This window comes from Rhinatrema bivittatum, chromosome 10 (genome assembly GCF_901001135.1).
Source record: "Rhinatrema bivittatum chromosome 10, aRhiBiv1.1, whole genome shotgun sequence".
Lineage (NCBI taxonomy): Eukaryota > Metazoa > Chordata > Amphibia > Gymnophiona > Rhinatrematidae > Rhinatrema > Rhinatrema bivittatum.
Window position 1 is genome coordinate 13,856,916 of NC_042624.1, and position 27,175 is coordinate 13,884,090.

Below are 27,175 nucleotides of genomic sequence, written 5' to 3' on the forward strand. Positions count from 1 at the left end.
CGTTTGTCATTTTTACTCATTCCTTTGACTGCTGAATATATTTTCACCTTGTAGCAGACAGAAAACAGGGAAACTAGGTATAGAAAGCTATTGCACCACTATTTGTTTCTTTATCTAAACAAGACTTCTTCTTGGAAGGGTGTAATGTGACTCACACATTGTTGCCCCCTAAATGCCCTGCATGGGATGGTTTGCTGGGAAGAGCAGTGAAAACAAGTGACTAGGATTGCATTCTTTGCCAAGTTTGCATAGTTTATCTGTGCTTGGATGTCGAAAGAGAATTAGCTGGAGTGCCTTGCAAAGTAGGGATTAAAAGCAAATTCCTGAATGTTTTCCATAGCAGTTTGATGAAGTAACTGGGCAGAGTCATTGCCAATGCTCAATATACCATCTGCTACTAGATGTGCCTGATCTGCTCCTGAGATGGCTTTATTGGGATATATTGCTCTGTTAACACTATGGAGTTTCTGCTTTGCACAAGGTAAGTTGATTAAACGCTATAGAAAATGTTTAATTTATTCAGTTGACAGCAAAGTAAAAGTAATCTGTAACTAAACATTCTAAGGAACAAGTCAGAATTTGTTTCTTTACTTTAGTTCAGCATCATAAAAACTCAAACTCCAAGTCATTGACTGTTTTATGGTTCATTTGTTCTAGCGGCTCAGCTAAAATGCTATTTGACTGAGGTTTATAATATAAGTACTGATAGAATCAAGACAGAATCCTAGGTTTTATTTTAGTATATGGGTGTCCCAGGAGACTACAATAATTTCTATTTTATATTTAAATGTTGACCTTTCCCTCCCAAAAAGGGGAACCAAAATGGTTTAAATTATAAAAAATTATTTAAAAAACCCCCCAAAACAATGCAATATAATCACAATGTAATATATCAAAACAGCATAATCTAACAAATACAATAATAAATTAAGAACTAACAATACAAACCAACTCCATTTCTACTTTCATTAGGGAAAATAATAATATTCTTTAGCATATACAGTACTGCACAAAATGAAAACATACTGTAACTATACCTCCTTGTGGTGTAGCTCTATTTCACAGGAAATCACTCATTTGCATGATTTTTCCACACAAAATGCAACATTCTGAATCACTAATGAACTGATTTGCATGATTTCTCAGCTCATTAGCAATTTTTCAAAGTTTTGTGAATTGGTGTACAAGTGAAAAAATAGTATGCACTAAAATTTGCAAACACAATAACATATGTGATCTGGTGTTTTACTGTTTTTGCATATTCTCATTCGCAATTTAGTACATTGGCCCTACATTTGAGCCTAGGGAAATAAAATGCCTTTCTTGGTGTCATGCAATAAATGTTGAATTGGGGAAATGAATGAGAGTTTTCAGCTTCTGAGCATACTGCTCTAATCAGAAATCTGCATTGCCGAATATGTAGATGAACACATGGACACTGAAATCAGTGCCAGATCCAAGAATGGCCAAAAAATGATTGGGCACAGGGGCAATCCATATACATTATGATCCTGATGTCCTAGAAAGCATTTCATTTATGAAAAAATATCTATTATTTCATGTAAGGATTGGTGCATGAGACTGTTCATGACAGGGTCTAGAACAGGGGTGGGCAGTTCCGGTCCTCGAGGGCCACAAATCAGTCTGGTTTTCAGGATATCCCTAATGAATATGCATGAGAGAGATTAGCATGCACTCTGCCTCAGTTGTATGCAAATCTATGTCATGCATATTCATTAGGATATCCTAAAACCTCGACAGGTTTGTGGCCCTCGAGGACTGGAATTGCCCACCCCTGGTCTAGAAGAACCAGGATATATCAGGATGAGCCAAAATTATAAATTGGAAAAATCAATGGAAATTGTTTACACTGTGATTGATATGGCAACTCAACAATATACTGTCAAAATTAATTGTGGGAAATTGAATATAGTTATTAAAAATAAACTACTACATCTTACTTGATATTATAAAAGTAGACAGTATTATAGACAGAACAGAATCAAGAATGGGAGTTCGAGACATAAGAAGGTGATAGATAAATATCTATCCTGATATTTTAACAATGACTAAAGGTCTGCTCTTCAGAAGCTGGTGCATACACCATTTCAGTGCATACTGTTCCAGTCCCGGTTGCGAGGTTCGCGACCGGGTCCTTACCTTTCTCTCCCTCGGGCACTCCCCAGCAAGCCCCGGCATCTTCCGGGCCTAGGCAGGCCACTCTGCAGCGGCGTCTCCACAAGGGAGACGCCGCTGAGCTCCGTTCCGTGGCTCCACCCCTCCTAGGTGCACGCGCGCGAGGGGGAGCTTTTACCCAGCGTCTGACTAGCCTCATTGCCTTGCAACGAGGTTCTCCTGTTTGGATTTCTAGTTGCTGTTCCCGCTTTCATCACTGCTTTGTTCCAGCTCCAGTCTCTGTTCCTGCTCCAGTCTCCGTTCCTGCTCCAGTCTCCACTCCAGCTCCAGGCCTGTCTCTTCTTTGGATTATCTTCTTGGTCCCTGACTCCGGTTCGTCTCTCCGCACTTCCTGTTGCCACCTGCCCTGCTATTGGACCGTCTCGATGCAGTTCTCTGTCTTCACGAGAGTATCTGCCTAAGTCCTCGTGGTCTGGGTCCTCAAGGGCTCCTCCCGGGGGGACCTCGGGCTTCCAGGATGAAGATCCTGCCTCAGCGCCTGTCTCGTTGCCGCCTCCCTGCCTGCTCATTCTCCGTGGAGTTCTTCTAACCATCCTTCACTCTCCGCCAGGCCGGCCCAAGAATCCACCTCTCCGTCTGCAACACATACCTTTTAGCAGCCTTGTTTATGTCAGCTGAGCCCTGCCTCAACATGCTGGAGGAATTCAGATCTGCTAAGGATGCCTATGAGGTAAACTAAAGGAAGTTCTAGTTCTATTCGGCTCTGGATCTGAAAGTAAATTCTATGCAAGTTTCCAAATATCTGAGCACTCTTTAATCAAATTAGCTTGGGAAGGAAAGAAAGAACCATATGTGCTCCAGTGATTGACAGAGACCCATATACTGCTTCAAGTACTTTATTTCCTTCTCTTTCCAGTTACTTCAATTACTCAGATTACTCAGATTGAAGAGAGTTCAATCCTCTTAGAGATTCCCAATTTTATCCCAGTTTCTTCCCACTTTAGTTGGTTAGAATATAGTCCCAATACTTTATCAGAATTAGTCCCTGCTCTCAAACATTTCTTGGATCCTTAAATTCCTTGTGCCTTACCTGATGGGCACTTTACTGTCACTTGCTTTTTTCCTGAACTAGCAGCAACACAGTTCTTCAGCTTCACTCCACGTTGTATCATCTGGCTCCTTCCCTATATGCCATAGAGCAGAATCCTTTCCTCCAGATGAGCTCCTCCACACTTCAGTTTCTTTCAGATTGATAGATACAACTCTCCCTTTGGTTTGGTTACTGATTCTCAGGCACCAAGGTCCATCAGCTCCCAATGGAACAAACATAGGGGGTCATTTTCCAAGGAGTTACCGCAGGAGATAATTCCGCAAATCGCGCTAACAGCCGTTAATGTGATTTGCGAATGCAAATTTTTAATTTTGTATTCAGGGGGCGGAGTATATGTTAAGTAGGAAAGAGTTATCGTGTGCCGCGAAACAGCCGCAGTGTTAGCGCGGCTCCTAACGCGGCCAATAGCTACACCTCTTTCATTTGCGGTACGTTGTGCACTAGAGGCCGGTAAAGGTTTATCATGGTTCACGATGTTTCCGGACAGCCTATTTCAGTGGGGGGGGGGGGGGGGGGGAGAGGGAGAGAGAGAGGGAGAGAGAGAGCCTTGCTATAGTAGCTCCTCCCTAGACAGGTATTTGTATCCGTATGGGAGGCCCACCTAGTAACTCGAGGTGGGGATTAGGTATGAGTGTAGGGGGTTGGGGGGCCACTTTCACATTCAACGTGAGATGTGCGAACAGTACAGTGGTCTCTTGTGAAGCTTTGCTGGCCTTCGGAGTGAGGAAACTTACTCCAAGATGAGATTTGGGCAATGTTCTCTCAACCTAGCTTGTTGTTGCCCAGGTAGAGTGTCCATCAAGCTAGGTTGAGAGAACATTGCACAAATCTCATCTTGGAGTGAGTTTCCTCACTCCGAAGGCCAGCAAAGCTTCACAAGAGACCACTGTACTGTTCGCTCATCTCACGTTGAATGTGAAAGTGGCCCCCAACCCCCTACACTCATACCTAATCCCCACCTCGAGTTACTAGGTGGGCCTCCCATACGGATACAAATACCTGTCTAGGGAGTAGCTACTATAGCAAGGCTCTCTCTCTCACTCTCTCTCTCTCACATAGGCTGTCCAGACACTTTTGTGCACTGCGATGATTCCTTGGGTGTTATATCGTGCAGCGGGGAAACTTCGTGTGCCATGATGTAATCGCAAAAACATCACGGCACGCGAAGTTTCCCCGCTGCACGAAAAAAGCCTCATTTGCATGGGAAACGCCCCTTAATGCGGTACCAATGCGATATTGGTAAATGAGGCCCATAGTCTCTAAACCTAAAAAGGGGAGGGGGATCGAAACAGAGGCAGGAAAGGGTGTGAACTTTCTTGCCTCACAACAGAGGAGGTAGTCCAAAAATAGTTAATTTAAAGTTGCAACTTCTCTCCATTGGGTCACTGACAGATTTCCTAAAGGAGGAATAGCACATTGCAGGTCTTCCCTACCCTTGATCCAGCCTTGGACACAGGGATGCCCCAATCCACTGCAACAAGGGTGGACCAGGTTCTCACAGGGAATTCTACAAAAATGAATTTAATAAAATCTAAAACAAGCCGGAAATAAGTCACATAGGAGGATGACCCCCAAAAGGGAAAAATAAAGGGGCAGGAGACAACAAGCTCCTGTCCTCTTAAAAGTCTAACTCAAAATCCATGAGAATAGGTGGTTCTTGGGGATGATAAAGATCTAGGGCACACCATCTGCAGCTTTCACTTGGGAAAGTAAAACCCAAGCCTCTCTATAATTAATCTGCACTGAACCACCCAGAAATTTAGTATATCATTAGTAGTGAGAGAAACAAAGGGTTCCCTACGTATATATTTCTTGCTTTCTACTTCATTCCTGCCTGTCCATTCTGCCCTGGTTTCTGCCAACTTTGATCAGAGCCTACCTGCTGTTCCTGAACCTATGTACTGCCCAGTCAACAGCACTGTAGGGTTCAACCCAAAGAGAAGATGGCTGGTCAGGCAGAAGATCTGCACTGGTCTACCTGCTCTGATCCCTGTAGAAGACCGCACACCTGACTTGCCTGATCCTAGCTCCAGCTCCCCCCCTGCTTGAGGGCATCTTCAAGTTGGCCCTTGCAGTCATGACACTTTTTAAATTCGGTCTTAGCTTGGTTAATTCCTTTTTGCATCTAACTCTTGTTGGTTCCATGACCATCTACTGCATAAAGCAATCATTAATGGTATTTAGGAACTTTACCTCCCTGGCAATTCCTGATGTGACATTTACCCAATCAATAATTGAAGTCTCCCACTATCACTGTGTTGCCCATTTTACTAGCCAGCCTAATCTGTTTAAGCATTTTAAGGTCTGTTTCCTCATCCTGGCTAGGCGAGTGGTAATATATCTTCACCTCTATACTCTTCCCTTTTATCCTTGGAATTTCAGTCCATAAGGATTTCAGTTTCTTTTCTGAAAAACCTTTAACTGGCTTAACTTGATGCCATCCTTAACATATAGTTCCACCTCTCCACCAATTTTATATGCGTCATGTTGATATAATCTGTAACCTGGAATCACAGTGGTTAATGGTTATCCTCCATCAGGTCTCCTAGTTGCCAATTATGGGCCTCATTTTCCAAGCACTTTACCGTGTGCAATAAATTCACAAATTGCATTAACAGCTGTTAACGCGATTTGCAAATGCAAATTAGTAATTTGGTATTCAGGGGGCAGAGCATATGTAAAGCGGGAACCTGTTTATCGTGTGTGGCGAAACAGCCGCAGACAGCCTGTTTCAGGCTCCCTGGGGGGGGGGAAGAGAGAGAGAGAGAGAGAGAGAGAGAGAGAGAGAGAGAGAGAGAGAGAGAGAGAGAGAGAGAGAGAGAGAGAGAGAGAGAGAGAGAGAGAGAGAGAGAGAGAGAGAGAGAGAGAGAGACTTACTATAGTGCCTATGCCCTACATAGGTATTTGAATCCCTATGGGAGGGCTACCTACTAACTCGGGGTGGGGATTAGGTATGAGCGTCGGGGGTTGGGGGCCACTTTTGCATTCCACATGAGACCTACGGACAGAACAGTGGTCTCTAGTGCAGATTTGCTGGCCGTCGGAGTGAGGATGCTCACTCCAAGAAGTGGTTTGGGCAACGTTCTCTCTACCTAGCTTGATGGACACTCTACCTGGGCAACAACATGCTAGGTGGAGAGAACGTTGCCCAAATCTCCTCTTGGAGTGAGCATCCTCACTCTGACGGCCAGCAAATCTGCACTAGAGACCACTGTTCTGTCCGTAGGTCTCATGTGGAATGCAAAAGTGGCCCCCAACCCCCGACGCTCATACCTAATCCCCACCCCGAGTTAGTAGGTAGCCCTCCCATAGGGATTCAAATACCTATGTAGGGCATAGGCACTATAGTAAGTCTCTCTCTCTCTCTCTCTCTCTCTCTCTCTCTCTCTCTCTCTCTCTCTCTCTCTCTCTCTCTCTCTCTCTCTCTCTCTCTCTCTCTCTCTCTCTCTCTCTCTCTCTCTCTCTCTCTCTCTCTCTCAAACAGGCTGTCTGGGACTATCGTGGCCCGTGATAAAAGAATCATCGTGCACTGGGAAAACATCGCGTGCAGCGCTAATGTTTTCGCGAATGGCGAAAACATCGCCGCATGCGATGTTTCCCCACTGCACGAAAGAAGCCTCATTTGCATTGGTAACGCCCCCTAATGCGATATTGGAAAATAAGGCCCTATGTCTATATTTTCCTTTAGTGCCATATATTCCAACTTTCCTATCTTATTTTTCAGACTTGAATTTGCATACAGAGATTTATGTAGGTTAATTAGAATTTTTCTTTTTATATGTACCTACAGCCTGAGTGTTATCAGACGATTTATATTTATATATATACCTGGGCTTTTTTACCTTTTATAACAACCTCTCTATTGAAGGGGGTGTCCCTGTGATATTTGGCCCTTCGCAGAAAAATAATGCAACAGTTTCAATCACAGAAAATGCAGGGGAAATAGAAGGAACATGCAATGAAGGCTCAGTTTGCTTGGAGCCAGCATCATGTTAGAAGGCCACATGGTCCAAAAATAACTTTCCTCCTAAAGGACCAAAAATTCCCTCCTGGGGATCTGCTTTGAACCCTACTCCCTCTCTCCACCATAGTCTTAAAGTTTCAAAAGTCAAATTGAAAGTCACACAGCGACAACTCACCCTTTACCAAACTCCTCCCCTTTAAAAAAAAATTGCCTCCAAATTAAATCCCTTTTCCCATTCAAACCTCATTGCATCCCCCGGTATCATCCCTCCTCATCTTCCAGACTCCACAACATAAAACAAATACCTGGTAGTATAGTGGCCCCACCCCTTCCTTTTCATAGAAAAGGATTCCCTCTGCTCTAAGGCCACCCCTCCCCAACCTCAGAGCTTCCCTTACCTAAGAAACACAGGCCCTTATGGTGCAGTAGCAGCCAGGCATGCCCCCAAAGCTCTAGTCCAGTAGATGCCATTTTCCAAAATGGCGCTGGCTAGTCTTTACCCCATCATGGAATTTTTATCATAATATCATGTGATAAGCAATGTTTTATGCACCATTAATGTTATGAAAGTGGACCCTTGTTTCGAGGTAGATGACTACCGTCGAAGGGCGAGGCCTCTTGGACTGTAGAGACTTGCTAGAAGTCTTCACCCTGGAAACACGTGACCCCCCCCCCCCCCAGGAGGAGCCCGTAGGGGTACGGCCACTGGGACTTAGGCGGATTTGGGAGGGAGGTTGGGAACTCAGTGATCACAGGTGGAAGGGTGATAAGGAAAGGAGGGAAGGATGGGGGGAAGGGAGAGAGGAAGAGACAGAGTGGATGGAGTCAGGGAAGGGAGGTAGTGAAAAGAGGATGATGCAGAAGGGAGGGAGAGATGGGATCGTGATGGAGAGGGAGAGCATGGTGGGATGGGGGGGGGGGGCAGGGGTGTACCAGGGTAAATTGATTCATGAGGGGAGAAGGATTTGTGATGGGGAAGGAACCAGAAATTGGGTGGGGGGAAGAAAGATAAAGTGGGAGATGAAAGACAGGATGAGATGGGATGGAAGTGTGATGGGGGAGGTGGTGGCTTCCTTCCTTTTTCATCCTATCCCATTCGTCATCCCCATCTGTAGCACTCCTTCTTTCCCCCTTTTCTTCATCCCAGTCTTCTCTCCTTTTTTACCCCATTCCTGATCCTCTCTCCTCTATCCCTCTCCTTACCACTCTTCTCTTCCCTCCCTCCTTTCCTCCTATTTTTCTTTTCTTATGCTCCCAGAAATTCCCCCATCCTTTCCTCCCTCCCCCTGTCCTCTTCCATCTCTTATTTCTCTACCCTTCCTGCCTTCTTTGTGGTGTCCTTTCTTCCTGTTCCCAGATCCCTTACTCTCCCCAGCTACAATCATTAAAATCCCTTTTCCTACTGATAGAGAACCAAATAAATTAACTGGACACAGAAAAGATCACAAAAAAATTTTATTTTTATAAAGTTAACTATAATACATTATTTAAATTGCAAATATATACAAAATTATGCAAAGGTGATACCTCACTTTAGGTAATTTTTTGATGTCAATAAAGTGATTAAATATTTTTTTAATACGAGCATACTTACTGCAGAATTTGCCAATTTTTGCCACAGAATCTTGAAAATTCTGCCTAAGGAAGCCAGGGGCTCTACCTATAAACCGATCGCCGCACCATGTGACCCACATATCTTTCTGCTCCTTTCCACCTTCATGGCAGCTCCATCAATCTCTTATTCCTTTACAACAGCACCAGATTGAGAACTTTACTTCTTGATGCAATCTTTCCCCCTCCCCTCCCTTCAAATCCTGAAATCATCCCTATATCCACCAAGCTTACTACCAAAGAAACTGAGATACCAAGAGGAAGCGAAGGGGGATACCAGCCAAACATTTATTTATTTTGGCAGGTAAGTAGATGCCATCCAGAGCAGTTTTCATTCTGCAACATGTTGTGTTAGTGGTGGAATTATGCAAGGCTTTCTATTTCTTATCTTCTGGCAGGGACCTGCCTCTCCTGTTAATTTATTTTACTAGACATTGCTGTGCAAGAGCTGTTTTGCTGTGAGCCTTTGCACTGCTAGTCATGGACCAAGGCTCTTTGCTGAAAAGAAAAATAACTTTAACACAGTTTGCTAGAAGCACTAGATCAGGATTCAGGAGCTAGGTCAGGAACTCAGCTGACACAAGAACAGCACTCTACCTTGTTATTAATGCATCATGCAGTCAATGCATATCTAAACATACGTAGGGCTTCGCATACTAAAAGGTAAAGCAAGTGTTTACAAGTTGTCTGGAACAGCCCATGTTTTATCAGAAGCACTATATGCTCAATGCTTCTGCTGGAGGGGTGATGTGATCAAATTCCAGTAGAGGAGCTGACCCTTAACCCTAATTAAACAGCAGCTAATAAGATGCTGCCGTGGCTTTGAGTCAAATGGCCAAAGGTTGTGCTGTGCTGGGCAAAAGATCAAAAGAAAAAGATTGCGATTGTGCTAGAATTTAAAAAAATATTAACAGTTATGGAATGTATGCTGTTAAACTTGCCTTCTCTGTATCTGTATACTCCATGTGCTGGATTAATATTACACTTTTCAAGTACTTTAAAGTGGATTACATTCAGGTACTGACAATCTAAAGGGGTCATTTACTGAACAGCAATAGGGCATGAACATATAAAAAATGGCCAGTTTTCAGGCAAATTTTAAAAGGTGTGTGCGTGCGCAAAGATACACTTAATTTTATATCATGTGTGCCATTTAAAATATCCCTGCTGCATGCTTTACCTGCACAAGTGATCATGGGATGGGGAGGGGGAGGAAGAGAGAGGGAGAGGGGGAGAGGTAATCTGACACTCTATACATCTCCCACTGTAAGGGGGCACTTTCAACTCAGGGTGAGTTTTGGCAGAGGACCCTTGTGCCCTAGACAGACCAATGTAACACTGCCCCCTCCCCAAAACTCACCCTGAATGGAAAGTGCCCTTCTTACAGTGGGAGATAGATAGCGTGTCAGGTTTTCTGTCTCTCTCTCTCTCATGATCAGACCCGTCTGGCTCAAAATCTCCAGATTTGTTCCTCATCAGGACCAGTAGTAAAGTTACGCAGGTAACATGGCACATGCAGCCATTTTTGCACGAGCAACGCTTTTAAAATCTACTTGTTTGTGAGAAACATTTTCTCATCACATGTAAAAATATTTTCTTGATAATTTTTTGTAAATATGCAAATGCAAAATATGCTGATAAATGAGGCATATCACTTTTGCTATCATACATAAAAGCAGGAAATATCATTCATTTAGGGAAAAATAACTCTGGATTTATTATTTGAATGAAGACATAAAAGATCATGTGAAAAACACATTTAACTCACAATAGGGTCAATGTTCAGCTGCTGTGTAGTTTGGCTAGTTAGCTGGATAACTTTATCGGCTAACTAGCAGTGAATAATCAGCGGTGCAGTCGTGCCACTGAATATACTCGGCTATGGTAAGGAAGACTTGATAAGTTTATCCAGCTATCTTTAGGACAATTCTGTGGCACAGTCAGAGTCACTTATCCGGCTAAATGGTACCTGCTGACCATATATTATGAATAAATGGTATCCCAATTTTATACAATGATTTTTGTTCTGATAAAATTATTTCAGCCAATTAAACATTTAAACATTCATTACCAAACCATATCCACCCACCCTATAAAAACTATCCCAAAAATATCCCTACTAATGACACACAGTCGTCTTCTTCAGAGGGTACCCTCCTATTATAATCAACCCCTATTTTTCAATTAAATGATCATTCCACCATTCCACCTGCTGACCATAGCTAGATATTCAGCAGTGTCACTTAGGGCCTCATTTTCCAAGCACTTTACCGCGTGCGAATTAGTAATTTGGTATTCAGGGGGCAGAGTTGGGGCGGAGCATATGTAAAGCAGGAACCTGTTTATCGTGTGCGGCGAAACAGCCGCAGTGTTAGCGCGGCTACTAACTACAACTTCAAATTTGCGTTATGGACTGCGCTACGGGCCAGAAAAGGATTATCGCCATCCACAATAGTTCCGGACAGCCTGTTTCAGGCTGGGGGGGGGGGGAAGGAGAAGAGAGAGAAGAGAGAGAGAGAGAGAGGAGAGAGAGAGAGAGAGAGGAGAGAGGAGAGAGAGAGAGAGGAGAGAGAGAGAGAGAGAGAGAGAGAGAGAGAGAGAGAGAGAGAGAGAGAGAACCTTACTATAGTGCCTATGCCCTACATAGGTATTTGAATCCCTATGGGAGGGCTACCTACTAACTCGGGGTGGGGATTAGATATGAGCGTCGGGGGTTGGGGGCCACTTTCGCATTCCACATGAGACCTACGGACAGAACAGTGGTCTCTAGTGCAGATTTGCTGGCCGGAGTGAGGTCGCTCACTCCAAGAAGTGGTTTGGGCAACGTTCTCTCTACCTAGCTTGATGGACACTCTACCTGGGCAACAACATGCTAGGTGGAGAGAATGTTGCCCAAATCTCTTCTTGGAGTGAGCATCCTCACTCCGACGGCCAGCAAATCTGCACTAGAGACCACTGTTCTGTCCGTAGGTCTCATGTGGAATGCGAAAGTGGCCCCCAACCCCCGACGCTCATACCTAATCCCCCACCCCGAGTTAGTAGGTAGCCCTCCCATAGGGATTCAAATACCTATGTAGGGCATAGGCACTATAGTAAGGTTCTCTCTCTCTCTCTCTCTCTCTCTCTCTCTCTCTCTCTCTCTCTCTCTCTCCCTCTCTCCTCCCCCCCCCCCCCAAGCCTGACACAGGCTGTCTGGGACTAAAACATCGCATGCGGTGCTAATGTTTTGGCGAAAACATCGCCACATGCGATGTTTCCCCACTGCACGAAAGAAGCCTCATTTGCATTGGTAACGCCCCCTAATGCGATATTGGAAAATGAGGCCCTTAGCTGGCTAAGGCCTACTTATCTGGCTAAGGGGTCATTTTCTCACCCTATCGCATACGAAAAGTCCCTTTTCACGTGTGATAGCTAAATTGGGGTGGCGTCGGCACCGGAAGAGGAGGAGTCAGGGCAGTACCGGGGCGGACGTGGCGGAAACAGCACTGGCGGCGAAAAGGTAAGAACCCTTATCGCTGCCAGTAGCATGCCCAATAGCATCATCTTTTATGTTGGTTCAATTGGTTATGAAAGCCGGCAGCGATAACACAGTGGTGGTGCGATTGCTGCCAGCTTTCGCAGGCCGTCCCCCATTACCACGCGATCCAAAGAGCTCTGCGCCGTAGGAAAATCCAGGCCTGTATTTTTGGAAATATGGGGCTGAGATTTTTTTGATGCACATCCTTCAGACCCACCTATTGAGCTGTAAACCAATAAAAAGACCTTCCTTGTTAAAATGTTTGGCTTCTATGCTCTGCTTTTGTCTACCTTGCAGCTGAGGGAAGTGAGCCAGAACCAATAAATGGGAGAAAAGGGCAATATATGGAAAGATGTGTACTCTAATTCTCATAATAGGGGGAATGAAGTAATTGAAGAAGCTAGTTTAGATATAGTACTGTCAATACACGAGATATAGTACTGTCAATACACAAGTTTGTTGCTCTCTTCAAACAGACCTTCGGAGACCCAGGCCGCCAAGCTGTAGCCAGCCATTATCTACTCCTCCTCTGTCAAGGGTCATGGACCCTCTCTGAGTATACGGTGGAGTTCAGGACCCTGGCTAGTGAGCTTGGGTGGCAAGACGATTGTCTGCAATCCATCTTCCTAGATGGACTCTCCAGCGCTCTCAAAGATGAACTCTCCATCCGTGAGACTCCAACATCTCTAGAGGACCTGATTTCCCTCACTGGGAAGATCGAACATCGTCTCCGGCAAAGGCACCTAGAAGTAAATGATTCCTGCTCTCCTACACCGCGTCCCACGCGTGTCCAGAGTTCTCCAGCCAAGACTCCAGAACCACCACCTTCTCCCGTGGTGGAACCTATGGAGGTGAACCATGGACGACTATCTCCAACCGAATGTTTCTGTCAGAGGAAGGAGGGTCTTGCCTTTATTGTGGCACCTCCGGACATCTTCGGCAGTCCTGTGCGATTCATCCAGAAAACTGCAACGCCTGAGCCCGGCGGGGTTCCCGAGCTTAGGCGCTACTGTCACTGGCCCCCAACTCCTGCTTCCAGTCTCTCTGGGCATTGAGGCCCACTCCTTCGCCACCACTGCTCTTGTAGATACAGGAGCAAGTGGCAGCTTCATCATGGATGACATTGTCAAGCTTCTGAACATTCCTCTTCAGCCATTAGACATGAGCCTCCTCATTGCCTCCATTCAAGGAGAACATCTTCCAGGGCTCATCACCCATTGAACAGTGGTTGTCTGTCTTACCTTGAGCACTCTACATGAGGAGGAGATGTCCTTCTATGTGTTAAAACGTTCTACACATCCAGTTATCCTGGGGCTGCCCTGGCTCCAGGTCCACGAACCCGTTTGATTGGCATTCCCTGCAGTTGGTGCAGTGGGGTTCCAAATACCAGAAGACATGTCTACGTCAAGTATCTCCAGTAGCTTTTGTCATGAAGTCTACCACTCTATCTGGTTTGCCTACTCAGTATGCTGAGTTCAAAGACGTCTTTTCAAAGCAGAAGGCGGATACCTTGCCTCCGTTATGCAAGTTTAATTGCTCCATAGAACGTCTTCCAGGCACAATGCCTCCAAAGGGCAGAACTTATCCATTGTCTCACCCAGAAACCCTAGCCATGCCTGAGTATTTCAAAGAGAACCTAGAAAAAGGGTTCATTCGTACCTCTGTTTCTCCCAATGTAGTGGGATTTTTCTTCTTAAGAAAAAGGACAGTGGTTTACGCCTCTGTATTGACTACAGAGGGCTAAACTCCATAACCCACAAAGATCGATAACCCCTGCCCCCTATCAGAGAGCTGTTTGACCACCTTCAAGAGGCACAGATCTTCACCAAGTTGGATCTGAGGGATGCGTACAATCTGGTACGCATCCAACCTGAAGATATCTGGAAAACCGCATTCAATACGAGGGTTGGTCACTATGAATATTCTGTGATGCCCTTTGGGCTATGCAATGCCCCAGTGGTCTTTCCATGCCTTATGAACGAAATACTCCGAGACCTCTTGTACTCATTCATAGTCGTATATCTTGATGACATCCTGATCTTTTCCAAAGACCTTGAATCCCATTGAGATCATGTTTGGATCATCCTCCAATGTCTAAGAGAAAATCATCTTTATGCCAAATTAGAAAAGTGCCTCTTCGAGCGAAATCACATACCCTTCCTAGGGTACATCATATCTGATCGAGGTTTCTCCATGGATCCGGATAAAATCCAGGGGATCCGAGACTGGCCCCAGCCAGTAGGCCTACAGGCCTTACAAAGTTTCCTTGGCTTTACTAATTATTACAGGAGCTTCATTGCCAATTATTCTTCCCTAGCTGCTCTGCTCACCGCCATGACCAAGAAAGGGGTTAACACTCGTGTGTGGACTCCCAAAGCACAAGCTGCCTTTCAGACACTAAAAGAAGCTTTCTGTTCCGGTCCTTGTCTTCAACATCCAGACCCAAGACATCCATCGTCGTCAAAGTCAATGCCTCTGCAATTGGAGCAGGAGCCGTCTTAAGAAAGTTTTCTCCAAAGGGTAAATTGATACATTGTTCATTCTACTCACACAAGTTCTCTCCTACAGAGCAGCACTACACCGTTGGTGACCGAGAACTTCTCACCGTCAAGTTGGCACTCCAAGAGTGGTTGGAAGGCGTGCAACACAAATTTACCATTTTCACTGACCATAAGAATCTTGAGCATCTTAAGGAAGCTCAACTCTTGAATCCTAGACAAGCCCGATGGGCACTCTTCTTTGAACGGTTCAATTTCATTCTACGTTATCGCCCAGCTTCCAAGAACCTCTGTGCTGATGCACTATCAAGATCCTTTGAACCAGAGGATGTTCCTGATGTTCCCAGACACATCATAGATCCTGCCTGTGTATCCCTTGCCGTGACCACTACAGTTCTAGTTGGGAAAACCATCATTCCACGTAGATTACGTGAACAATGAAATGAGCCCATGATTCCAAGTTGGCAGGGTACCTGGGTCGTGCCAGGACCCTAGAGATGTTGCGGAGATATTACTGGTGGCTCATCATGGTGCATGACTCTTGTAACTATGTATATTCATGTCCCATCTGCGCCCAACAGAAGCTGCCTACTGGACAGCCTTGGGGCCTACTCCAACTGCTTCCAGCACTTACCGAGCCATGGTCCAGCATCTCAATGGACTATCACAGAGCTGCCTCCGTCACAGAACAATATCATAATCTGGTAGGGGGTGTACATTCGTTTTGAACTTATTCAACTTATTCAACATAGCTATGTTGAATACGTTGGAAATCGCGATTTTTGATCCTAAATAAAAATTTAAACCCCTCACCCTCCTTAATCCCCCCCCCAAGACTTACCACAACTCCCTGGTAGTCCAGCGGGGTCAGGACGCCATTTCTGAACTCCTTTGCGAGGAGCACGTGACGTCGGCGTCACGTCGGAGTGACGCGGCGTCACGTGATTCCCTGCGGGTTCGCTCCGGGACCCTCGTTGGACCCAAAAGGAACTTTTGGCCAGCTTGGGGGGGGGGTCAGGAGGCCTATCACCCACATGCCAATGGTCAAGCTGTGGGTGATAGGCCTACGTGAAATTCAAAGCAATATTAAACTTTTTGCATAGGGAGCACCAGTACCTGGCAGCACACTGTGGACCTCGGTCGGATAATATTAAAGGACCAACCAAACCTTGAAAACATTCCTCCATTCCTACGTGAATGACCAGCAGGACAACTGGTCTGATCTGCTACCCTGGGCTGAGCTGTCACACAATACCGTTGGTCACTGCTGCCACCAATGAACCTCGGCTGCCACTTCCAGTTCCTCTGACTGTTCTTTCTCAAGCTGCGCAATCCATGGCCCACACCATTTGTCGTGTGGAATCAAGTCAAAGAACGCCTTACCCAGGCCACTGAATACTCTAAGTGTACTTGTGATTCCCATAGACGTCCCGCTCCACTCTTCTGTCCTGGTCAGAATGTGGTTAAGCACCCAACGCATGAGGTTGAGACTTCCTTCTCATCGCCTGGCTCCTAAGTACATCTCCCATTTCCAGTGCTTTGAAGAATGGGAGCAGTGTCTTATCAGCTCCAGCTACCTCGTGTCATGGGCATCCACAGCACATTCCAGGTCTCTCTGTTGAAGCCTTTGGTCCTCTCCTGGCCCTCTTGTAGAGATCCTTCACCTCTGTGGATCTCTACCAAACCAGACTCATCACTCCAGGTAAGAGAGGTCCTCGATGTCCGTTGGCATCGAGGTAGATGGGAATACCTCTTAGCCTGGGAGGGTTATGTGGCCGAGGAGAACTCATGTTAACCCTCCCACAATGTTCTCGATAAAGAGCTCCTCAGAAAAGAAAAGCCACGGCTGCGTAGAGGGAGGCCTAGAAGGGGGGTACTCTTACGTGCCCTATCCGTGCCCGGCCCATGTACGGGCCTGCTCACCTCACTAGCTCCTCTGCAGGTCACGGGTCGGCCTCTCCAGCGGCAGCCACAAGCTCCTCCAGGCCTCGGCATTCCGCGGAAGCAGTTGCTGGGCCTTCCATTGTGCACCAGGCCTTACACTGGAGTTCGGCATCTCCAGTGGCATTGGCCACACCCCTACGTGCATGCGCGAGGACCGCCTGGCCTCTTGTAGGCCAGGGGTGGGTCCTAGCTCCGCTGTGCTCCCTGATTGAATGTTCAGTATAAGGAACTCCCTGCCTGCACTTCCTTGCCTTGGCAAGCTGGACTTTTGGAAAGTCTTGTGGGGGTCAGGAGGCCCCCCAAGCTGGCAAAAAGTCCCTAGGTGTCCAACGGGGGTCCTGGAGTGACCTCCTGCACTCCGGCCGTCCGATGCCAGTATTCAAAATGGCACCGATAGCCTTTGCCATCCTACATGGTAGGAGCACAAGATGGCGCCGATGACCATGTGACAGGGGCTGACCAATGGCACCGGTAGCCCCTGTGACAAAGGCTATCGGCGCCATGATGAAACCGGCACTGAGGGTGTGAGAGTGCAGGGGATGGCTCCCAGACCCCCCTCTGGACCACCAGGGAGTTTTGGTAAGTCGGGGGGAGTCAGGAGGGTGGGGGGTTGTAGTTAGTTTTAATTTTAGCTGGGACACGAATAGAAATCGCCATATTAACGCATCGGGGCGCCATACTGCCGAATGCAACGTATCTGCTCCCCGACAAATCCAAATCACGAATGCATTGTATGGCGTCCCTCTGCACATCCCTAGCGTCCTACTGTTCCAGCCTTTTCCAGCATCCTTCTGTTCCAGTGTCCTTCTGTTCCAGCATCTATCTGTCCTGTCTCCCCAGGTAGTACCCTCGGACTGTCTCTTTGGTACTGACCTCGGCCGACTCGTTGACCATTCTGTCCGCTGCATTGATCCAGACCTCTGCCTGTCTTGTGAACTCATCTGACCTCCAGAACCTGACCCCTGCTTCGTTGACTACTCCTCGGACTGATCCTGGGATTCTGACCTCGGCTGCCATTGACCACGTCTCCTGATTCTGGCTCTGTCCCTTGCCTTGCCATCACCTATGCTGTTATGGTCTTTCTTGCTCCACCAGACCTATAGCCTAGAGTCCGACCATGTTCCCTTGCTGTTTGTGGGCACGCTTCTCTGCTACCTCTCCGGGAGACCCTGCGAGGCCCACCTAAGTCCAAGCGACCCAGGTCCCTACGGGCTCCACCTGGGGGGACCGCGGGCTTCCAGTGGTGAAGCTCATCCTAGCCTCTGTCTCCTCCTGTGCTCCACCCCCTGGGAGCAGGTGCTTCCTGTCCCTACCACTGCTCCAGGATGAGGGTCCCCCTCCAAGCGCAACATAAAATGTTTTACTAACTATACTTTTCTGTTTATCAATTGTAAAGCTCTGTTGCTAATTTCAAGTTATCTGTAAACCGATGTGATGTTACTAAACGAATGTTGGTATAAAAAAACCTATAAATAAATAAATACATTTTAGTTTAAGTTGCAAAAGTTCTTGTTGTATTGCTTTCATATAGGTTGAAAGTATTGATACTGTATTTTGAAATGATCTGGAGAGTGGGATGTAAAACTGTAAGTCATCAGCATACAAGAAGAAAGTTATTCCTAGATTCACCAGTAATTTACATAGTGGGAGCATGTAAATATTGAATAGTGTTGCTCAGAGAGATGATCTGCGAGTGACACCTGTATCAATATAGAAAGTCCCCCACAAGACTTGCCAAAAGTCCCTGGTGATCCAGTGGGGGTCCGAGAGCGATCTCCTGCACTTGGGCCGTCGGCTGCCAGTAATCAAAATGGCGCTGATAGCCTTTGCCCTTACTAAATCACAGGGGCTACCAGTTCCATTGGTCAGCCCTTGTCACATGGTAGGAGCAATGGACGGCACCGGCCGTCCATTGCTCCTACCATGTGAATGCAGTCATAAGAATGGAATGCATGAACGGATCGGGGGCCTCCCTTGCCGAATGCAACATATCTGCCCCCCGACGAATACGAATACCAAATGTAACGTATGTGGTCCCTCTGCACATCCCTATAAGACAGTAAGATTCATCTGCATCACGCCCTTGGAAAACAGAGTCCATTAATGAGAGGAGTAATGTCTCAGTTGAATGATGTTTCTTATATCCAAAATGATTTGGAGACAGGATATTTTGGTCTTCCAGGTGATTTACAAGCTGGGATAACAATGTTTTTTCAATAACTTTTGAGAGAAATAACAAGTTGGATATTGGACAATAATTGTCCCAGTCATCAGTTCTACCAGTCTTATTTTTTAGGATCAGCTTTATCACAGCTTGTTTTAACCCATGTGGAACCATTCTTCTGAGAGAGAAAGGTTAATTAGGGATGTGATTGTCGGAGTGATAACACCATGTACTTGTTTCAAGGAACTGGCTGGAATTGGGTCACATGGGTGAATAGCAGGATTAATTTTAGCAATGATTTGACTAATTTCAAGATTAGATAATCTGTCAAACATGGACCACTTAAGCAGGCCATGTAAATCTTCAGGTGCTCTTGTTGGAGAAAAGATAGAAAATTGTGCTTTTAACTTATTGAATTTGACTAAGAATGAGGTGGCATATTCATTGCAAGTGGCTTTTGAGAAGCTGTAATTTCTTGTGATGGAAGATGTTGGGTCCTTAATTAACAGCTGATTTTTAAAACAGTCATGTGAATAAAAAATGGGGGTTACATGCATGGCCGGGCCTTGTGCTCACCGCACGCATTTTCAAAGGGGCCAGGCCATGCATGTAACCCCCATTACATGCAGAAGTGCTGGGCCCAGAGAAAGGGGTGGTCTGGGGGGTGGAGATGGGCAGGGCTGGAGGCGGCCAGTACAGCGGCCATTTGCCGCTGTGTTAGGGAAGCAGCTATCGGTGCGTTCAAGTTGCTACTGCTCCTGAAGAGGAGCAAGAGGTAAAATAAAAATGTTGTGGTTAGATAAGATAGGATGGGGGTGGGGAGGAGAGGGGAAGAGGGAGGAAGGCCAGTTTGGTGAGTTGAAAAGTTCCCTCCCAGTCTGTTACCAGTTTCCTTCCAGTTGACTCCTTAATTGGACTGGGAGGCCCAATCTCGTCACCACAAGGAGATTGTATAATTTCTCCCACCCTTGCGTGTGCCACCCACACATACGCACGTGGATTATAAAATCTGGCACGCATGTGCGCAAGGCCCATGGATTTTCCACATTGCACACCTTGAAGTGCTTGCACATGGACGCATGCACGCAAAGTGGAAAATCTACCCCTAAATGTTTAACAATTTCAAAGAGCAATTTGGAATTAAATATTACCCCTTGAATCTGTTTAGCATAGTAATCTTTTTTTGCTTTATTGTTTAGTGCACTGTATTTTGTGAAGAAAGAGTTGTATTTTCCTAGGGATTCTGTTTAGTGCTTCTTAATTCATCATTGTACCAGGGCTTCTTATGTTTGGAGGTATTCCTTTCTTTGTTAATAGTTTTCATCTGGACAGGACTAAGGTTTTTAGCTATCTCATTGACAATCTTATCCCAGGAATCAAATGCTGATGAGGAATTGGATTGATTTAGTTGGTGGAGCTTTTTTCCTACTGATTCTACAATATCTTCTGTATCTATCTTTTTCCTGAAGGTAAAAGTAAGCTTATTATCTATACTTTTCTGAATCTGTTTGATAAAGGCTATTTCTGCCTTTATTAATTGGTGATCAGACCAGGGCAGTACTGTGTGGGAAGTATTGATTAGTCAGTTACTAGTATTAGCAAATAGTAGTCTAGAGTACGTCCTGCTTTATGAGTGGCTTTCGAGACATATTGTGACTATCCCAGGGCTTCCATTTTTTCTAAAAACATTTCATAGGCTAAGGTTTTTGGTGTTTTGTCTACATGGAGGTTGAAGTCTCCTACAATTTAGGTAGAATCTGGTGTTGGAAACCCCTCAGAGTATAATTCAATCAGTGTTGAGCAAAGGAACATAAGATAAGAATATAAGATATGCCATACTTGGTCAGACCATGGGTCCATTAAGCCTAGAATCCTGTTTCCAAGTCACAAGTATCTGGAAATTACCCAAACATTAGATAGATCACAAACTACTATTGCTTATTAATTACCATCATAGCAGTTTATTGATTTATCCTATAGGATAAATCAGCACCAGTGATCATCAAACAGTATGGTTTGATATTGCAAATAGGATCCAGAGAAGTGTCACAAAGACCTGAGTTTTGAACTTAACAAAAACAGACTTTGTAGAAATGGGGACATATCTGGAGGCGGAACTTGAAGACTGGGAGAAAATGGGAGAGGTTGAACAACAGTGGGCCAAACTAAAAGGAGCAATTACAAAAGCAACAAATCTATGTGTTAGAAAAGTAAACAAAAGTAAGAGAAATAAGAAACCAATCTGGTTCACAAAGGAGGTGGCTGATGTAATAAAAGCAAAAAAAGCAGTTAAGAAATATAAAGAATCCCAAAAAGTGGAAAACAGGGAGGATTATCTGGCAAAACTTAGGAAGATGAAAAAAGTATCAAGAACGCAAAAAGTCAAGCAGAGGAAAGGATTGCAAAGGAGATAAAGCGAGGTGACAAAACATTTTTTAGATATATCAGAGAAAGGTACATAGTGGTATAACAAAATTGAAAGGGGATAAGGATCAATGGGTGGAGAGAGATGATGAATTAGCAGAAATATTAAACAAATACTTCAGTTCAGTGTTCACTAAAGAAGACTCTGGAGAAGGAACGTCACTTGTTATCAAGAGTGTAGAAGGGGATGGAGTAGATGAAACTCCATTTATGGAAGAAATTGTAAGCGAAGACCTAAGAAAACTGAAAGTAGACAAAGCCAATGGGCCTGATGAGGTTCACCCCAGAATACTAAGGGAACTCAGAGATGTGCTGGGTGTCCACTGTGTGACCTGTTCAATGGATCCCTGGAAAAGGGTGTAGTGCCTGGAGAAGAGCAAGGGTGGTCCCGCTTCACAAGAGTGGGAGCAGAGAAGAGGCTAGAAACTATATGCTAGTTAGCAACACCTCGGTGGTGGGAAAATTAATGAAGTCTCTGCTGATAGAAAGGATACTGAATTATCTACAATCCAGTGGGTTGCTTGATCAGAAGCAGCATGGATTCACCAGGGGAAGGTCCTGTCAGATGACTAATTGATTTCTTTGATTGGGTGACTAGAGAACTGAATCAGGGAAGAGCTCTCAATGTACTTTACTTGGATTTTGGTAAAGCTTTTGATACAGTCCCTCAGAAGATTCATCAACAAAATGAGAAGCTTGGGAGTCAGCTCCAAGGTGTTGGCGAGGATTACAAACTGGTTGACAGATAGAAGACAACAGGTGGGGGGGGAAGTGACGTCATCCCAACAGCATGGACGTCTGAGGCGTTAGCTCCGCTCCCCTTCATCCTGCATTAAGCATTAAAAGCTTTTTCACGGCGAATTTTTTATTCTGGACAGCGTCAGGGGTTGTACAAATCCCTACCGATGCACCCCAGGAGGAAAACGGCGGATCTTAAGGCTTTTTCCTACGAACCGGGAGGTTCTCGTTTTGCGGCCTTGAGCGAAGAATCCGACCCAGGAGCTCCCGCAATGGCGGATGCCGTGCCGCACGCTGGGGTGCCGGCGCTTGAGGCGGCGCTTGATGATTTGGATCCGCACTCACGTTCCGCACCGGCTGAACCGACTAAAAATGATTTTCAGCTTTGGTTCCGGGAAATTCAAAGTGACATTAAATCGATGCGTTCCGAAATGCAGGCGGCGCTGACTGAATTTCGCACTGAAATCGGAGATATTGGCAGACGAGTGGAAGATGTAGAAGGGATTGTTGAGGGGCAGGTAGTGGAAACCTCGACCCTTAAGAAAGAAGTTGCGCTGCTTCACAAAGCAAACGAGGAGCTGCAACTCAAAATGGAGGACTTAGAGAATCGTTCTCGTCGAGCCAACATCCGGGTGAGAGGAGTCCCCGAAACGGCGGAATATGCTGATGCCACAGGGGTGGTACAGAAAATGTGTGAGCTCATTCTCCATAACAGCCCTGCATCAGCGGGGACCAAGGCTGGCGACATCATAATGGATAGAGCGCACCGTGCACTGAGGGCGCCCCGCCCGAATGTCTCTAGACATTATTGCCTGTTTACATAGTTTTCGCCTGAAGGAAGCTATTATGCAACAGGCCCGTAAGTTGGGCACAATAACCTGGGAGGGGCACAGTGTTACGGTTTATAACGACTTGGCAGCCGCTACACTTCAGAGACGACGGGATTTTCAGCCGGTAACCTTGATTCTCCGAGAGGCAAATCTGAGATACCGATGGGTGTACCCTGCAGGACTTGCTTTTACTAAAGATGGCCGTACACGATTTATAAAGATGGTGGCGGATGCGGCTTCTATTTTGGCGGAGGAGGGTATGCAGCTTCCGGATTCGGGACATGGTTTCTCTAAGCCGCTGGCTGCGGATCGGCCCCGGTGGCAACGAAAGGGGACATCTGGATCATGTCTACATAGAAATTCATCTGAATCCAATATGACTCTGAGTACCGGTTCTGAGGCCAAGGTTCCTTGAGTGGCCCTTCATGCATATTCACCCGGTTGGGTGGGGTTTTTTTTTTTTTCTTTGTATTGCTTGTTCCAGGGGCGAACTTGTGCTGCAGGGTTTTATCCCATATTATCTATATGGGGAAATGCTGCAGAACTCGGTTACAGGTTCCTAAGTTTATACCCTAATGGGTGGTCTTTTGATAAGAGCTGGCTGTATGTTTCAATTTCTGTGTTTCGTTATATGCTGTTTCTGTTTTTCTGTATGAAAGGATGAGGGGGGGGGGCGCACTTCACCCCAGTATTCCCTGGCCCATGGTCATTGGCGGGGAACATGTTTTTTGGGTGGGGGGGAGGGGGGTGAGGGGGGAGGGGGATGGGGGGTGTATTTTTGTGGGGGTTTATTTCTTTTTGGATTACTCTGTGGTAAGGTGGGACAGCCGTTATTGGCCATCTGTGGAGCATGCTCTGGTCAGACTGGCTGGGGGGCGTAATTTAGGCAAGAAAGGGGGAGGTGTGGATGGTTATGAATATGACATCTCTTAAAATAGTGTCTCTGAACGTGAAGGGACTCAATCATCCCGCTAAGCGCAATAGTTTATTTAAAGATGCGCTGCGGATGAAAGCTGATATTTTATTTCTTCAGGAGACGCACTTGCGTAAACGTCATGAAAAGTTATTGCATCACGCGGGTTATCCCATGGTGTTTCTGGCAGCAAGTACTCCCCAATATAAGTACAATGGGGTGGGGATTCTGATTTCCAGGGATCTGGTGGGGCAGGTGGATTCGGTATTTCGGGATCCTGAGGGTCGGTTTCTCATAGTGTCCATATATTTTCAGCAGATTTTGTACACCTTGGTTAATGTTTATAATCCTAACAAGCTGCAGAGGGCTACTATACAGCGAATAGATGACCAGCTGCTAAATTTCTCTTGTGGGCGGTTGATTTTCGGGGGGGATTTAATTTAGTTTGCGATCCACGAATGGATTGTTCCACAGGAGTCGGACATTATGCACAAATGGATAGTAGAGCCCTACATGCCTTTATTGCTAAATGGCATTTAGTGGACGTATGGAGGGAACGTAACCCTACGGCGAGGGATTACTCGTATTTTTCGACAGCACATGAGATCTACACTAGAATTGACTTCCTGCTGGTTGACTCCGCATGTGTGGGGGCCACGATAGATACCGGTATTGGCTCGATTACCTGGTCGGACCATGCCCCGGTCTGGTGGTCATTTAGTACTGCAGGCTCTGATACTGGTCGCCGGTTTTGGCGATTGAATGACTCTCTTAAGGATAAGCAGATAGAGCAAGACATAAGACTCGCCATTCAGGAGTATATGCACTTGAATGACAACGGGGAGTCTACACCAGTGGTGATTTGGGATTGTCTGAAAGCCGTTGTAAGGGGCAAGTTGATAGCTATTGCTTCTTACTGGAAAAAGGAAAAGATTAGGAAAAGCAATCTATTGAGAACTAAATTAGGACGAGTGGAAGCGGCTCATAAAGCCGCGCCTACTAAGGCTCTGTTACGTGAATTAGGGGAACTTCGGTATCAGTTGCAGCAGCTAGACGCTGATGAGAGGGCCCATCAGCTAGATCTGGTGCGCCAAACTTATTATGAGCATGGTAATAGAGCGGGGAAATTGTTAGCCCATACTTTGAAGGCTAGGGCAGCACAAACCCAGATCACCAAGATTAAGACTCCGGGAGGGGCAGTGACGACGGAAGGGACGGAAATCAGAACGCAATTTAATACTTTTTTTGCCCATTTATATTCTAGAGACCAGACTGCCTCGGAAGAGGCCATTCGGGACTATTTAGACGGGGTTACCTTACCATGCCTGGAAGCCCATCTGACGGAGGGAATGGGTCAGGCTATTACTTCAGCGGAAGTATTGGCAGCCATAGCTGAGTTGAAACCAGGGAAGGCCCCGGGATTAGACGGGTATTCACCTCTTTTTTATAAAAAATTTAAGGATGTGTTAGTGAGTCCTATGGTGGCTATGTTCAACGCATTGGGTACGGGAGCTCATATGCTCCCTGCGGCTAATGTTGCGGGTATAACGATTCTCCCTAAGCCCGGAAAGGACCCAATGTTATGTAGCTCCTATAGACCCATCTCCCTTATCAACATTGATTTAAAATTATTAGCCAAAATTTTGGCCACCCGTTTGAAGTTTGTTCTCCCCTTATTGGTGCACGATGATCAAGCCGGCTTTATGCCCGGGAGGATGGCGGGCGATAATATTCGCAAAGTGGTCAATATTATACACTACGCTAAACGGCAATCCATCCCTTCGGTGTTGTTCGGGGTCGATGCGGAGAAGGCCTTTGACCGGGTCCACTGGCCATTTTTGTTTCAGGTGCTCCGAAAGGTGGGGCTGGGAGGGGGGTTCCTCACGTGGGTTCAAGAATTATATAGATCCCCGGCGGCCTGCATTAAAATTAATGGGGGATACTCTGAGAATTTTGAAGTACAGCGGGGGACCCGGCAGAGATGCCCGCTTTCACCATTATTATTTGCCTTAAGTTTGGAGCCCTTGGCCACCAGGATTCGGGACGCGGAAGGGGTTCAGGGGATTCAAATTGGGGATGCTACCTATAAACTTGCGCTTTATGCGGATGATGTTTTGTTTACCCTGGCTGATCCGGCTTGTTCTTTGGCGAGCCTGCTGCCTCTCTTGGAGGATTATGGTTCGGTTTCAGGGTTTAAGGTCAACAAAGACAAATCGGAGATATTGCCTATCGTTCTGGCCCCACCTCTGGTTGATCAACTCAAAGCTCAATTTCCTTTTGTTTGGGCCTCCAAATCAGTGAAATATTTGGGGGTTTTTCTGGGTCCGGAGTATAAAGAATTATTCCAGTTGAATTATGAACCCTTACTTAAGAAGTTAGACTTAGACTTGCTAACATGGGATAGGTTGACACTTTCTTGGATGGGAAGGATTGCGGCTCTTAAGATGACTTTTTTGCCTCGGATTGCTTATCTTTTCCAAACATTGCCATGTTTGGTGCCTGCTTTGGTGTTAAAAAAAACTGCAGGTTAAAGTTTTCTCTTTTATTTGGAAGAGACGACCTCCAAGAGTAGCTCGTGTGGTGCTGTATCAACACAAGCGTGATGGGGGAGTGGGGGTCCCCAATTTCCTACACTACTATATTGCCTCACAATTACGGGCCATGGTGGATTTTCATAACCATCAGGATGTCAAACAATGGGTCCGCCTTGAACGTTTCTTGCTCCAGGGTGCTTATTCGGATGAGTGTTTCTGGGGACTGGAGTCTATCCCCCATGATCTGGGTATCCAATCTCCATGTACGATGGTTACGTTACTGATTTGGCGAAAGTGGCGACCGCAGTTTATTGGGGATCGGAAATTCTTGCACTCGACTACAATCGGAGCCTGCAAGATTTTTCTTGCTGGATGGGCGGAGAGAACCTTTCAAGTATGGAAGCGTAGTGGTTTGCTGACACTGGGGCAACTGTGGTATGATCAGGGGGTACGCTCTTGGGAGGAGCTTCGGTCCACGTATCATTTGGGGGCCAACCAGTATTATGCCTATTTACAAATTTGTCACTTTTTGTATTCTAAGCCAGTGCGCACAGACTTGCTTAGAGGGAGGACGCTATTGGAAGGCTATTGTGCTACTGCACATACGATACGGGGGGTAATCTCCAAGCTTTATATTGTCCTGAATGGGGCGCTGAAGGGCAAGCCCACTCATGTGAAAGCTTGGGAAAAAGACTTGGGGGGCCCCTTATCCGAGGCTGAATGGGAAACATGTTTTTCCGCTGTGGGACGGTCGTCTACGTCAGCCTCTATGGTGGAAAATGGGTACAAGA

At 46.0% G+C, this 27,175-nt stretch overlaps 1 protein-coding gene and 1 long non-coding RNA gene across 3 annotated transcripts in view; both read left to right on the forward strand.

The window, feature by feature from the left end:
- The first annotated feature begins 333 nt into the window (after positions 1-333).
- Positions 334-27,175, forward strand: part of CFH (complement factor H) — a 633,102-nt gene continuing 606,260 nt past the window's right edge. For both annotated transcript variants that reach the window (XM_029617534.1, XM_029617535.1), the window contains exon 1: positions 334-481. In XM_029617534.1, coding sequence (XP_029473394.1) covers positions 424-481 — 58 coding nt within the window. In that variant the 5' untranslated portion in view covers positions 334-423. The remainder of the gene's footprint in view (positions 482-27,175) is intronic.
- LOC115099746 lies at positions 2,282-18,241 on the forward strand. The gene is made up of 3 exons (XR_003858878.1): positions 2,282-2,866; positions 8,833-9,126; positions 17,622-18,241. It is a non-coding gene; the product is annotated as an uncharacterized LOC115099746 (long non-coding RNA).